The 15622-nt window shown below is 38.6% G+C and overlaps 1 protein-coding gene across 1 annotated transcript; it reads left to right on the forward strand.

The window, feature by feature from the left end:
* Window positions 1–603: 603 nt before the first annotated feature.
* Window positions 604–14481, forward strand: LZTFL1 (leucine zipper transcription factor like 1). The gene is given in 11 exon segments (XM_009979367.2): window positions 604–624; window positions 2751–2875; window positions 3349–3543; window positions 4040–4100; window positions 4952–5020; window positions 6398–6463; window positions 6600–6677; window positions 9390–9486; window positions 9489–9562; window positions 10037–10140; window positions 10968–14481. Coding segments are annotated over 11 exon segments (891 nt in total). The 5' UTR covers window positions 604–621; the 3' UTR covers window positions 10987–14481.
* The last annotated feature ends 1141 nt before the right edge of the window (window positions 14482–15622 follow it).

Below are 15622 nucleotides of genomic sequence, written 5' to 3' on the forward strand. Positions count from 1 at the left end.
CATTCATATCCGAACAGCAAGAGAAGCAAAGAATCCCGAAAGCTGAACAACTCTTTTATTTCCTGATCGCTTCACGAAAACCACCAACCAACCCAAAGAACCCCAATGTTGCAAAAAAAAAAAACCAATGTTGAAAAAAAAAAATCCCAAACCCTCACACAGCTTCCCAGCTGCTTGCTCCCGGCTCCGCCCGCCCCCGTGTCCATCGGGGTGAAGGATGAGCGGAGTCAAATGCAAGCCGAGGCCCGGCGGCGCTGCCCTCCAGGCCCAGCGTCAGGCCCTGGGGCTGCAGGGCGCCCCGAGGAAAGGGCGGAGAAGGCGGCACCCCATAGCCCCACCGAGGAACCCCGAACGGCCGCCCCGCTCCGCTCCGCGCCGACAGAAGTCCGCGCTGCCCGGGCCGCGGGACGGCTGCGCATGCCGCGGGAGGGAACGGCGTTGCCCCGAGAAACGGCCGCCGCCGCCCGCCGAGAGGGAGGGGCGCAGGGGACGCGGCGGGGCGAGTCACGTGAGCGATCCACCGCCAATAGGAGCGCAGCAGGGGCGCTCGCGAGGCTTCATCTCTATGGCAACCGTCGGCCTGTAGTCAGTCGCCGTCCGAGCGCCGGCGAAGGGGCCGCCATGGTGAGTAGCGGAGCCGCCTCCGGCCGTCAGTTCTGCGCGGAGGGTGGCGTCGCTGCCTGGTCAGCCTTGCCCCCGCCGCGGGGCAGAGCCCCGCCGAGCCGCGCCGTACCGTGAGGAGGTTCTCCGCGTCGGCCGGCCCCGAGGCTGGGCGGGGAGGCGGCCCGGCCGAGTCCTGTCGGGGAGAGGCGGCCCGTCGTCATGCGTGCCACCCCTGTCGGACCCTGCGGAGACGAGCTGGGCTTGGGGTTTTTGCAGGATCCAGTGCCCCAGTCGCTTAACTGCTCTTGGAAATCACCTGTGGCTTTGGCTTGTGCTTACGTATTTATTGATTAGTTTAACGTCCTTGTGTAGCTGGTCTCCGGATTGTGAGATTTCAGCACTGGTGTTAGTGTATGCCTTCCGTTCTGTCTGTAATGAGTAGAAGCTTTTCACCAAAAAAAAAAAAAAAAAAAAAAGCGAAAGCAAAGAGAATGTTAATGAGCTTTTCATATGTTCTCTCATTTGCAAGATGTGGAACTTTGTGGGAGACATTGGACTTGCAATGGCGTTCTGAGAGCTTGTTTTATTTGCTGCTGGTGCTGTTTCCTGACTGCCTTTAATTTCCAGGCAGTCAAGATCTGTGCTTACGTTTCCAGTATTGTTCAAGCAGCTGTCGCAGTTCTGTGTTTTAGCTGGAGCTACCCTCCGCAGTTGGATTAATAAGTACAAGGTGGTCAGATTAACTGTTTTGTCTGAGTTGCTACATTGCTGTCTCCAACACCAGCAATAATAACTCAGTACACTGGAGTAAATGAAATGGACTTCACCATGTTTGCATCAGCTCTCCAGGGACTGCGATTGTAAACTCTCATTTGTCCCCAGTTGTGCCTCCTTGTGACTTGTGTTACCTGCACTAGCAAGAGTTATACTCGTGTAATTGGCCATGCCAATACTCCTTCTTTTGAAATCAAGACAGACATAGAAGGGCTAGTTAGCCAGATCAAAAATGATTCGTTTTTAATTTACCCTGGGAATGTTTGTTTCTGGCAATAGGCTGTTGAGAAACAAATTTGGATTATCACTTAAGATTATGTTGGAATCTCAAGATTTTACATATAAACTAACAAAGAAACATAACATGAAAAGAAGTGTGGCCAGCAGGTCGAGGGAGGTGATCCTCCCCCTCTACTCTGCTCTTGTGAGACCCCACCTGCAGTACTGCGTTCAGCTCTTGGGTCTCCAACACAAGAAGGACATGGAGCTGCTGGAGTGAGTCAAGAGGAGGGCCACAAAGATGATCCAAGGGTTGGAGCACCTCTCCTATGAAGACAAGCTGAGAGAGCTGGCGTTGTTCAGCCTGGAGAAGACTCTGGGGAGAACTTCTAGCAGCCTTGCAGTACTTAAAGGGGGCCTACAAGAAAGCTGGAGAGGGACTTTTTACAAGGGCATGTAGTGGTAGGACAAGAGACAGTGGCATTAAACTGAAAGAGGGGAGATTTAGGTTAAATATAAGGAAGAAAACTTTTGCAATGAGGCTGGTAAGGCACTGGAACAGGTTGCCCAGAGAAGAAGTGGATGCCCCATCCCTGGAAGTGTTCAAGGCCAGGTTGGATGAGGCTTTGAGCAACCTGCTGTAGTGGAAGGTGTTCCTGCCAATGGCAGGGGAGTTGGAACTAGGTGATCTTTAAGGTCCCTTCCAACCTAAACCATTCTGTGATTCTATGATAATGTACTTTCTGATATATTTTTGTTAGTACGTCTATAAAAGATACATCATTCAGCTACATTATACATGTGTATGTGTAATACAAAGACAAATTTATCCAAGAGCTTCCTCTCCCCTACAGACATTCTGGTTCTCATCCTCTAATTGTCTCTGTCTCTGATTTTGTATGACTTTTCTCAGGGTACTGGTCATTTGAGGACTTACTTTCAAGTATTGGTGCTTCTAAAGGGGGAGCGCTTATATGAGGTATACAGGAATGACACATATGAAAATTTGGTTGTTTTTTAACATACTAGTTAAGATGATAACCCTATGAAAGCAAACACAGAAACTAGTTGGAAGGTAAGTCTTCACAATACTTGTGCTCTTTTTTACTTATTTCAGTGTGTGTTTATCTTTGTGCATATATCCTTATCCGCAGGCAGAGCTAGGCCTTAATGAGCACCACCAGAATGAAGTGATCAACTACATGCGTTTTGCTCGTTTCAAGCGTGGCCTGCGTCTCAAAACAGTGGATTCATGTTTTCAGGACCTCAAGGACAGCAGGTACCAGGTGAAGGGGGTGGGGTTCTGAATAAAAATAAAGCAAAATACACTAGCAGCGATTGCACATTTAAATGCTTTATGAGGTGACTTTTCTTCATTTACATTTATATGTTCTTAGTGTGGAAGAAAGACTCTATAGTTTTCCAAATGTTACAAGTCAAGTCCTTTTAAAATGAAGTTTTTCAAATTCTCAGGAATTAACATAGATACAGACAGCATGACATTACTTTATGTCTTGCTTCTAAATTTTCTGTAAGACTGTAGCAGAAGTAATACTTGTGATTATAATGTTTCCAAGAGAAAATTTAAATACCACAACCAATTAGCAGTGCCATGGTCATCTAATAACTACTGATAGTGCATGATTTCAGAAGGACATTGCATTATATAATGATACCTGTGTAGTGAGGTCTCAGAACAATGCAAAATTGTTAGCTTTATCATACATGACTCATGTTGACTGCTCTGTTTAGACTTGTTGAGGAGACCTTCACAGTCGATGAGGTGATAGACATGCTGGACGGACTGCAGACTGTTGTGCACAGTGAAGTGGAATCGGAGCTCATAAATACAACCTACACCAATGTTTTGCTTCTGCGGCAGCTCTTTTCGCAGGCTCAGAAATGGTACCTTAAGTTACAGACAGATGTCTCTGAATTGGAGAATCGGTAACGTATATTGGACTATACAGAATGCCTTTCAATAATAAGAAAACTTCAAAATCTCGTCTATTTGCATTCGTTTCCTAATCACAGAAAGCTGTTCTTTTACTACTGTACCGATTATAGGTTAGTTTCAAGTCTTGCACCGATAAAGTAGCAAGATACACAACTATTTCAAATTTGTCAGGAAGATGTTTTTATTGGCAATACTCTTACTTGAATTAATCAGTTAAGAGAAGGTGGTAGGGTTTGATTAAAAAGCCTTTGTTGTCTGAGTAGATTATATTTTAACCAAGGACGCTAAATCTTACGGTTCTAGTGCATATATCATACCATTGCAAGACATGATCTGTTGCATTTATTGTATTTGCATAGGACTTCATTCTGTACTTCTAATGAGAATTTTACGTGCAATAAAGAACATAGCATCAGCCTGGTCAAATACGTTTCATAGCATAGCTATTTTAGTAAATGAATGCCTCCCTTTATTTTTCTTTTCAAGAGAACTGTTGGAACAGGTTGCTGAATTTGAAAAATCAGAATTTACATCTTCGAACAAGAAGGTAGAGTTTTGTTTTAATCAAATCATAATCAAATGTTATGTGGAGTCATGACAGATGTTTAAAATACTTAGTCCTGACTCTTTGTGCTTAAGAGAGAAAGACAAAAGAAAAACAAAAACGCTGTACTTTTTCAAAGCAATCTTTGAAAGTCTAAAAAAAATAGCATTTTGTAGTTTGGCACCAAGGCTCACATGGAATTGCCATGGCTGTGTCCAGATTGCAGATTCTGCACACCTGGGGCATTCCTCATAATCCTCGTCCCAAAGTCAGCTAGACCAGGGGGGTGTTGGAGCATCTGCTCCTGAGTTCTTTTCTTCCTGGAAAGTGGGGTAAGATTGGGACATGACTTGTCTCAAGGTGGAGTCATGAGCTGAGAAGTTCCACAACACAGATATGACTCTAGCTTATCTTGTATGATTATGATTGCACCTTATTTGGTTTGTAGCGTAAATATATATTTAGCTAATGTATATTTTATTTGAATACTTAAAATAATAAAATTATTTTGAGCTCTGTAAATATTTTTTACTCTTGCAATAACTCAAATATTTTTTCTGTTTTCCATACTCTTTTGTCTTTTGGTTGCTGCAGCATTGGTAGTCTTTTGTAAATTCAAGTTTGCAATCCTCTTAAGTCTCTATGCAGTATTTTTGTTTACCTTTAGCTGAAAGTGAAGTATATAACTTAGGAGCCAAAGTACCAGTAAAAAATAAACTTGAAATAAAAGGTCATTGATTTGCTTTACAAAAGAAAGCTGAATTGACTGTTAATGGTTATTTTACAGACTAAAGGAATACTTTTCTTCTTCCTAGAAATCTATAAATTTAATTTTTTAACCTTTAATTCTTTAGCCCAGTGCAGATTTCATTAAACCAAAACTGACTCCATTAAATGAAGGTGGGTCAGAGCTGCTAAACAAGGTAAGTACTTGTGTGCTCGTGCAGTTGTGGTTAATGACGATTCTGCTTATTTGACTGAACTGGGTAGTTGTACAGTGGTATCTGTGTAACGTGCCTGTCGCTACATAGGCATCGAGGTAACGCAGCCCAGAATGTAAAGTAAAATTCTAATAAATTAATAAATACTGTAAAACGTCTTAAATTTATTGTGCAGTTATGGTCTCTAACATGTATTGCAATATTGGCCTTCCTTTTGTAAAGACATTTTAGCCTTTGCAATTATTTATTTTTGCATTTAATGAGGTAAATTAGTAGAAAACAGTATTCATTTTGTTCTGTGCAGCTGGCTGGCTTTCCAGCAAGGAAGCAAATTGAAATATGTAGCTGACTGAAATGATTGTTATCGAACATTTTCTCAGTCACTCAAAGTCAATCCTATTACATTCAGTCTTTTTCTTTTGTTAGTTGGTTAAATTCCTCCTAAAGAAGCAGATACTTAAAGAATTTAGAATTTACTAGTTTTGAAAACATCTAATTTCAACTCAATAAAGATTTTCGGAATTACAAGACATTCTAGTATTTAAGGTTATAAAGAATTTTTATTAGGTATTGAACCCATTTAGTTCAACTGAGCTTTTTAAAAATGCCACACTTCTTACAATACACTTCTAAGTCACGGGCAGTCAAGATATTTAGCAAGGAGTTTTCTGTCTTATAGCCTGCATTACGAAAATGGTCTGTCAAGTACGGTGTCTGAGTCAAATTGTTGTTACCCATTAAGATAATTAAAGCATTGAAGAATTCAGACTTTGTATTTTACTTACAGATCAATATGTAGTTCTCCTTCAAAAATAATTTCAAAATCTGTTTCATGACAGTTTTTGTTGAATATGTGCATCTGATGTCTTCTTTTTCTCAAAAATAATTCAAAGTTTATATGGTGAATTTACTCTGACTGATAAAGCATGTTTTTTGCCTGTGACACAAAACGTGATATACAGTAACCTGGTATTTGTCTCTTTTAAGCAGGAACTAGGAATAAATTCTGACTTACTTGTTGATTGAAAATACAAATTATGAGCAGCAATGAGGTTTACGTCTTTGAACATGCAATTTTCTTTATCGTGAGTCTTGGTACTAACAAGATGCTGAGCTCACTAATCTCAGTTTAGTAAAGCATGTGCCAAATTTAAGTGAAGGGTCCTATATATTACAGTAAAACTGGAGACTGATTCTTGCTGAATGAGGTAGAAAACACAATAAATAAATTGATTACTGATTTCTTATGAAGGCTATTTTTCTAAGCATTTAGAAGCTTGTTTGCTTTCCTGAAATATTTGGAAAATTAAAAATAGCACAAGAGTGTTTACAAACTTTTTCTTATTTGTTAACCCAAAGACAGTTGCTTGTCTCCAAGAAGAAAATGAAAAATTGAAGACCAGACTGAAGACCATAGAAACACAGGTAAATCCCCTGTAAGCTTGGATACTTAATGCTGTTTACATATTAAACAATATCTAAATAAGAATCCCATGGTTATTATTCTCATGTTTTCTATTAAAATACGTTTCTGAGGTTTTACGGTTTCGATGTATCACAGGCTACAGCTGCACTAGATGAAAAGTCCAAACTGGAGAAGTCACTGAAGGATTTACAGATGATCCAAGGAGATCAAAAGGTAAATAGAGTTAAGATTTCCACCACCACCACCCCTGTTTAACACAACTGTTGCCTGTGCATCTAAAAAGTTGGTCTGTATGGTGTGTTTCTTTTCTGGCAAATACAAAAGTTCAACTTGGTATCATCATGTTCCTGCTGACATTGTCATGTTCCTGCTGGTCTGTCAGTCAGCAGATAATCCAGAATGTTAGTTGATTTCGTGACACTTATTTTGTGTCACATAGACCATGATAAATGATTCATAGAAAGTATTATTCCAGGTACTATCAGGAAGTAGTATTCCAGAGTTCATGTTCTCAGGGGTGACATTTGCGTTAACAAATAGAAATTTATTTTGGTTTGGTTCTTCCTGATTACTGATGAAAGAATGGTATCTAATCTGTTTTTTTATAGCAGCAATAAAACACTAATTCTTTCAAGCATTTGTCACACTTGATCTTGACATGGGCAAGCCAGACTTACTGCTTCTCACTTCAGACTTTATAAACCTCAGTACTTATATGTAAGTGTCCAGTGTCCTATATTCTTAAACATCAATTGAAGTTTTGCCGCAAATGTCAATGAGCATGGGTCAGATGGCATTAAAAAAAGTTTGATTTTATGTAGTTCTGCCCATATCAGTGTAATGTCAAAAATGGTTTACCGTTTATTTTTACTACTTAAGGTTTTTAATCTTTTCTGTAAATGAGGATTCAGACTGTAAATGAGGATTCATGATGAGTTGCTACTGCAGGAAAAAAACAAAACAAAAATCTATAAGTCATGTAGGTTGACACAGATAAATCTGTTCAGGTCACCCTGAGTGTTTTTTAAATTTCATACCTTTATTTTGTCAATAATTAGAATTTTCTAAAGTTTGTTCATTTAAATGAACAAACTTTTATTTTCTTTGTTTTAATTTTGGTTTAATTTGTTCAAATTTAAAACGTTTAGTTTCAAACTTTTAAAAAGACTACAACACTTTAGTTTCTCAAAATAATGAGATTAACTTTTTAAAATTCTTGCAGTATTTACAAATTTGGAAGTGAAGTTCAGTATCATAAAATATTTCCACTTTAATTTTCATATTTTAATCCTGATTTCTTTTTCTTTTGCTTTCTATCTGGTTTATGGTATGTACTTGGCTTTCTTAATATGCAGTAATTTTATCTAGTAACTTTCAAAATCTATATTCAATAATATTATTTAATAGGGAACTTGATTTATCAGTCACAACAAATATTTTCTTTATCTGTTTAGTTAAGCCTTAAATTACTAAAGGTTTGAAATATTAAAGGGGTTTATTAAATCCTGGATAATAGTGTTTGCAGTTTTTACAGATTGGAATCAATTCTCATCCTGCTTTTCTGGTTAAACATGGATTAGCCTCAACGTCAGGGCTGCTGAGTGTCTTCAGCTTTCATGTCCTATTTGCTGTCTATAATCTGTCACTTTCTTCTCCAGCTCTTACATTTTCTATTTACAGGCATGTATATGTTGCTGAAACTAGCTAGTAGATATAGTGCTGAAAGGTACTACTTTATTTAATCAATTGAAGTATTAGTTGTTTGAAGAAAATGCTAAACTTTATCTGGTTTCACTCCTTATTTTTATAGGATAGGTGTCAATAAAATCCTATGAACCCAGTTGCTCATTAAAGCAGTAGTTTTCAAACTCTTTGAACAAACAAATGACTGCCAAACCACAAGGGTTCCTAAGGACCAACTTTTAGCTCAGCAGTTTTCTACCTTTTTTTTTCCTTTTAATAGTTTAGTACGGTTCCGCACACCAAGTGTGAACCACAGTTTGGATCAGTTTACTTGAGGATTTAGAATTTTTACATAATTGACGTATGTCACAGTTCAGAAAAATGGTCACTGTCTATCCTGATCTGAAACATTATACAAGGTAGTGCTTTTCAGCACTGCAGCCTTGGACTCCGTCTCAAAATTCAAAATAAGCTTTTCTTCTGTACAAGTAGTATTATCAAGTGATTTCCAATGCTCAAATCTTACCTTCCACTTAGAAAAAGGAGCAGAGCTTACTTAGTTTTAGATTTTTGTTCTTTTTAAGGTACTGCTGGAGAGATTTTGGTTGTTTTTACGTGGAAATCCATAGAACACTTACATGAATATAATGTTTTGTGACCCAGAACTGGTGGCCAGAAGAGTTTGGGTTGTTTCTTCTCACAAGGAAACAGGAAAGTTGCTTCATAAGCAGCTGTGGAGGCTTTTTTTGTAATGTGTCTGAGAACAGTGCAATGTCAGTACCTGATTGATAACATGAGCCTTAACTCTTTCATCCTTTCCTACCTGTATTACACTAACAGCTTTTGAAATGCCTGTGATATTTTACCTGCTTTAAAAATACATAATGGCATAGACATTCAGGTCTTAAACTGTAATTTAATAAATAGCTTCTTGTGATATGCTTCTTCCTGTGGCTTCACTGAATTCCTAAAGAAGTGAAGTACAGGAACTTGAAATCTCAACTTGGCAGAGAAGACATTCTGGCTATCTTTAAAATGCATTTATTAAGAATTTTTTAAAGATACAAAGTAGTGCTCTAATCTTTTTTAGTTAAAGCACTTTTGATATAGGCTTTACAGGACTAACATGAACATAATTATTAAAAATTAAGATGTACCCATTTTATGTGGAATTTTGCACTTGACATTTTAAATATCTCTTCTCTTGCATTTGACATATTTTAAATACTTCTTCTTTTGAAGACTAATGCAAATCAGGATATCACTGAACTGGAGAATAAAGTGGCAGCTTTGAAATGCCAGTTTGAGAAGACTTTGAATGACTCTACTGCAAACCAAAATTCTTGGAAGAGAACTTGGTGACAACAAAACATGACTTGCTTAAGGTGCAGGATCAGCTATCCACAGCTGAAAAGGTTAGCATTTTATTGCAATATAAAGATGAGATCCTTACTCACATTTTAGCTGATTAGTGATTTAACAAGCATATGCTACAGGATGCAGAGTTTACTGGGTCACGCTTGTGCCAGTGTATTTTTGTTATTTCGGTGGAAAAACATGTTATGCACAAAACAGCAAAAATGCAACTAAGATTATAACTAGATGAATACTTGAAAATTGCCCATTTGTTGACACAGAAGTTTTTGAATGAAGTGTATTCCCATTCTTCAGAAGACTTTTAGCCTGATTTCATTAGAATGTAAAGTCTGTGTTTCTCTGTCTCTCCTAGTAATATAATTGTAATCTACTAGATGACTTTCTCTAAATTTGAATAAGTTAGAGAACCCACTATTCTGAAACTTAAGGAGGAAATGCAAGTCATCTTTTTTAAAAAGCATATTAGCCTGGTTTTCAGAATATGTAAATAATATGTTGATGTTATTATGTAGGAATTAGAGAAGAAATTTCAGCAAACAGCTGCCTATCGCAACATGAAAGAGATCCTCACTAAGAAGAATGAACAGATAAAGGATCTACGTAAAAAGCTTTCCAAGTAAGTGGTGCTGTTCTGTCTGTCCAAACAGGATCATTGTTCTGGATCCACATTCTGTTCCCATTTTGTTTTTTATAAATGTGAAGCTGTCTCTAAAACAGACTATAAAGTTTTCCTTAAAAAGAGGTTCTAGCAGGCTGTTCCCTGATTTTCGACAAGCCAATCTTTTTGATGCATGCTAGATGAGTAGGACTGATGTGTGCAACAGTAGTTACTGTGTAGCAAGTAATGGGAGAATTTAGTATGGAGAGGATACAAAATCCTGGTGGATGTGGTAGACGAGCCTTCAGGTGCTACACACACAGATGCAGGTGGCAGATGTACCAGATGTTTTGGCATTCTCTTATTTCTTCCACACTTGTTTATAGGAATGAGAAGTCCACGATATGTAAACAGGCTTAGGCCTGTATTGAGTAAAGAAGCACCCTGGCCATTATATTGCGTAGAACACTCTCATTCTGCAAATGTCAAGTGAGCTTTGGCAACCTGGATGCCTTAGACCTATGCTGTAAGAAGACAGAAGTGAAACTTCAAACTTCTGTTTAAACTTCTGCCTGTATTTTGAGATTTGTGGGTAGGTTCCTGGTCATTCCCTCATTCTTCTGTTTCATAAACTGGCCAGTTTTGAAAGGAGAAAATAGTCTAAAAAGTATATATATTTTTCTGGTCCCTAAGACATACAGTGAGCCTTGACAGCAATATGTCACTAGTGAGAGTAATTTATTACTTGAGTTTCATATTTTCTTTAGAGACAAAATGTCTTATTGGTATTTTCTACTCTGTTTTAATGTGAGTTTCTTTTATTTATTTATTTTTCCAATCCTCAGATATGAGCCAGAGGACTAAAACACCAAGAATACCTGGTCTGTCAGAAGCTGCCATAGAAAGAAAATGTAGACTGGTATTATTTTTCAATAATTTTTGGTTTGAACAGTATATTTTTTGCTTCTAGTGCTTAAAATAACTTTTTATTAATACTAATAAGATGCTGAAACTTCTATCTTACTTCCTTGTAAACTTACAATTTATAGTTATTAGTTTCTGTAACCATGTTTTTAATTGTTGGCCATTGACATTGCCTGAGAAATAGCAAACAGGAGTTTATGGAAGAACTGAGACCGTTCTCTACAAAGAAGGGAGTTTATTTTTGTTAAGAAAAAAAAAAAAGGAAAAAAAAAGCTTTAGTTTTTTGATGTCTCTGAGGTAGAAACTCCAGTTAGTTACTTTTGTATAGTTAATGTAGCCATGAGTTGGCATTATAAATGAAAGTTGCATCAGTGGAAGTAAAAAGTAGGAGGAAAAAAAGACACACTGATTCTGTGATGTTATTTCACACTGGACATCTCATACCTTAGCAAAATGTGGTCAATAACGTTTTGCTAGAGGGAATTCAGTAGGCAGCAAGGTAGATAAGCTTTACAGCAGAAGCGCTGCACCATTTCAGATACGGCAACTGATTGGAGGTGTGCTTTTTCACTTTAATTTATTTAAAACAAATTTGAACATCAGAATACAGATTCTGATTCTGATTTTGCCAGTATTCTTAATGTTAAGATGATAATCTGAAAAAGCATAGGGAAGTTGCTAATGGAACTTTCTTAGGAAATAAGTTATTTTAGATGTTTTCATCTCCTTTCTTATTGTAATTTCACCAGAAAACAGCTTACTTCTCCCAAGTCTTTTGCTTGTAATCCTCTGCCTTGCATTTATCTGGAAGCCTCTTAACAGTGCATTCTACATGTTTGTCTGTCCCTGTTCATATGTATGTTGTATGTTACTCCAAATAAAACCAGTATGTTTTCAAATGCTTGATCTTTAAGGAGATGGTTTTTTAACAGGAATGTTTTGTATAGCTCTTTTTAAAATACCTGTAGAAAGGAGTGGCACACCAGCAAAGAACCTTGCTAGGAACGCAAACATATAAACTGCAGGTTCATGCCTGAAGCCACACCACATCAAACAGCTGTAAAAAAGTGTGCCAGTGGCAGGCCTGGGAAAAGGCTGGTGGGTGTGTGCTGCAGAAGCTGGCGTTTAACGGTGTTTGTCTCAGGAGCTGCTTGAACTGGAATGGGTCATTTTTCCTCATTCTTTCTCAAACAGACAAAGCTGTTAAAATTGCTGAAACAGCAATGCCCCAGTGAAATCTGCCTTGCGTTTGCAGCCTATAAGTTCTTTTCTTGTCCTTTTTCCCCCCACTGATTAAGTGAGATGAGTTTGGGCTAAAGTCCTGTCTTTGTAGCATGATAGTATTGTTGTGGCACTGTAGTAGGTCTTTATGGGGTGACATACTCCTCATGCAGTGTCAGTTAAATTAATGGAAGGTATTATTTTGCTGCTCATACAGTCACTAAAATGTTAACTTCTTAATAGGGATGTACCAAAGAGCTTTCTGGCTCTCTTTGCTCAGAGCAATTATGTTCACAGCAACAAGTGTACTTGTCTGGGTGAATATTGTATTTTAAGTGGTAAAGAAATTCATTTTAATGAGATCAATTACCGTTTCTAAAATGGCAGGTAAAGGGGTGAAAAAAGGCAGAGAATCTCATTATTTCAGCTGGTTTTCCCTTTTCTGATAAATCTTTGGCTGTTGACTTAGCTAGAATATTGTCTCTGTGATAGGCCTTCGTTATCTGCCTAGAAACTACTGCAACAAGTAAGTACACTCTCAGCTTCAGAATATGGACAGGTCTCAGTGAAATAAACTGGCTGTGGCAAGCACGGTTACAGACCTTGTTATGTCCTCAGATGAGTAAGGCAAATCTTGTAGAGAACTGTGCAGTGCAGAATTGAAACACTGACTGATTACCTGTCCTGCAGATTGCCAGTTTAGTGAGTACAAGACCAGTGTGATGCTGTCATTGGTCTGTGTTGCACAATGACTATGGTAAAGGTGTCGTGTGGCACTCTTGCGGAAAAAGACATCATCTGTCAAAGATGATGTACCTGTCAGAGAAGACCTGGAGCATTATACTGTAGCGATTCTGTCTTCTTGAGATAGGTACAATATTTCTAAGATGGAGAGGACATCTGAACCTTTCCTGCTTGTGTCTGATGTTTCTAAAACTTCACTTCTTTCCCTGAAGCGTAAATTCTAATACTGCTTTTACCAGCCTAAGTTTTTCAGAAGTTCATTGTACTGCTCCAATAGACATCAGACGTTTTTTCCACTTCAGCTGTTAATTCCCTAGTTATGTTTGAAAGGAATGTTTAAAAAGAAAATTTCTCTATAACTGGCTGATCTGCAGGAATAAAATGTCTTTCAAGCTGGATGGGTTTTTTTTTGCTTGCACACTGAAGCATATTTTCTATGGGAATGAAATCTAGGCAGCTCAGCTTTGCTAGTATTGACTCCAACAGCTAACAACCAGCCCTGTGCTGTAATGGTGACTTGAGCTCAGCAGTTGGTCACTAATAAATGAAGCAGCAGTGCTGCATGCTACCTTCTTAATGAGACAGTATATTACCTGGTGTTCTGTAACTGTTCATAAAGTACTTCTTAATCTGTTTTTTTTTTTTATTATGGATAATGGCCTTTTTCTTTTTAATGTCCCAAGAAGAATACATAACACTTAAACTGCAAGTGCTCCTCTTTATTTGATGGACCCATGTAAGGCAAACTGCAATTTGAACATTTCCCACATACCTTGCTTTTGGGAAACTCACAGTCATCTGCCAGCACTTAGATTTCAGTTCAGCTAAAAAGTTCTTAAGATTCCTCAGCGTGATTTCCCCCTTCTGGCATTATCAAGGACTGCTCTTGGCTTCGGCATGATACCAGATGCTGTCAGACCACAGTCAAATGATTCTTACTACCTCAGTAAACAAATGTGAATCATCTTGTGGTGTCAAGTAGCTGAAAAAACACATTAAAAATCAATTTGATGTAATTTGAAGGTAAGTTTGTATGTGAGTAGGTAAGAGTTGTTATGGTAATTATTATTGTAAATGTTTCTAACTGGCTTTGATCAGAGAATCTGCCCGTGGGAGTTACCTTATGACTGTTAATTTTGCCAATGTCCTGGTAAAAGCATTGCCCAGCATTCCTGCCCTGGACACCTGTAGAACTCTTCCTGAAGGCACCTAGATCTGTCTTCCTTATCAGTCTTCTCTCAGATATACCCTGAAACATTAGGCAGCCTATTTGGAATCAACTCTTCTCCAAATAAAGGTGGGTAGATACATGTCATTCTGTTTCAGCAGTCTTAATATCTAGAGACTTTGAGGTTTTATTATTTTTTTATTATTTTTAGGAACCTGTTGATGTAGTGTGTTGGAGCATCCATTGTAAGTAAAGGTGATGCTGAGTGGCTGGTGCAAAACTCTGACAGGGCAGCTCACGTCTGACAGGGCTGCTCACGACTGACAGCTGCTGGTGAACAAGAGAGCTGCCCGGAGACCCTCCCAAACTGCAGGCAAGCTTTGACAGAGAGAAAGCATGAGCTGGCAGAAGACAAGCAGAAGAGCTAAATGAATAGGCTATGTATCCTTTGGATTTTATTGAGGTGGATGTTTGTGGCTCCTTTTTTTTTTTTTTCACACAGGCCAGTGCTGAGGTCTGGGTGAATTGGATGCAATTCTGTGAATTAGGACTGCGTTGAGTGCACATTCATGGAGGGAGCACCCTAAAAACCCACACAGTCAGAAGATGGATAGAGCTGTGGTGCTAAAGAAAAGCAAGGAAAATAAAAAGAAGGACTCTTCTTAGGCATGCTTTTCTTGGGAGACTGAGGTAATGCAAAACAGTTTTAAGGGTGATTAAGGGGTTAGATATGACTTCAGGATACAGACCTTAAGGGCATCATCTACAGTTTGGAACTAAGCAGCAAGTGGTAGCGATGAGCTGGAAGGAATAATTGCAATCCTAATAACTGCTTAGAGGAGTAACTTTATTCTCCAATTACATATAGAGCAATCACCCAACAGTTGTCATGGCCTGTGAGTTGTCAAAGATCTGGAAATCCAGATGGATTCTTTCTTTCTCCTAAAGTAAGGAAACACGAGCTTAGAGAAGCAACTGTGAGCAGTGACTCCAAACAGAAAAAACATATGTGTGAGCTGCTACTCTCTTGGCTGTGTATCTACTTCCTTTGATAGCATCACTAAACATATGCAGAGGCTGTAGAGGCTCTTCCATCCCTTTCCTTTTATAATCATCTAGTATGCTAACAGCCATCATGTTTCCATTTGGAAGAGAGTGCCTCCAGGAACGGCGGATACTAAACACTAGAGCTGGCCTCTGCCGATGCTATCTAGTTCATCAAGGAAAGCCCAGAGGTTTATTTTTAAATCTAGGATTTTACATCCTACATGTTGGATGTAGCATAATAAAGTCCAGGCTACCTGGTGGAATTATCTAGGAGTTGTCTATACCAGACTTCTTCCACTGCTGCTTATTATTCCTTCCTCCCTTGTTTCCATCTCTCTTGGCAATAGATCTGTTAAGCTTCTCTCTCACCCTTGAATCATGGTCCCCAAACTGTTG

The sequence above is a fragment of the Tauraco erythrolophus genome, chromosome 7 (assembly GCF_009769465.1).
Source record: "Tauraco erythrolophus isolate bTauEry1 chromosome 7, bTauEry1.pri, whole genome shotgun sequence".
In the NCBI taxonomy this organism is placed as follows: domain Eukaryota; kingdom Metazoa; phylum Chordata; class Aves; order Musophagiformes; family Musophagidae; genus Tauraco; species Tauraco erythrolophus.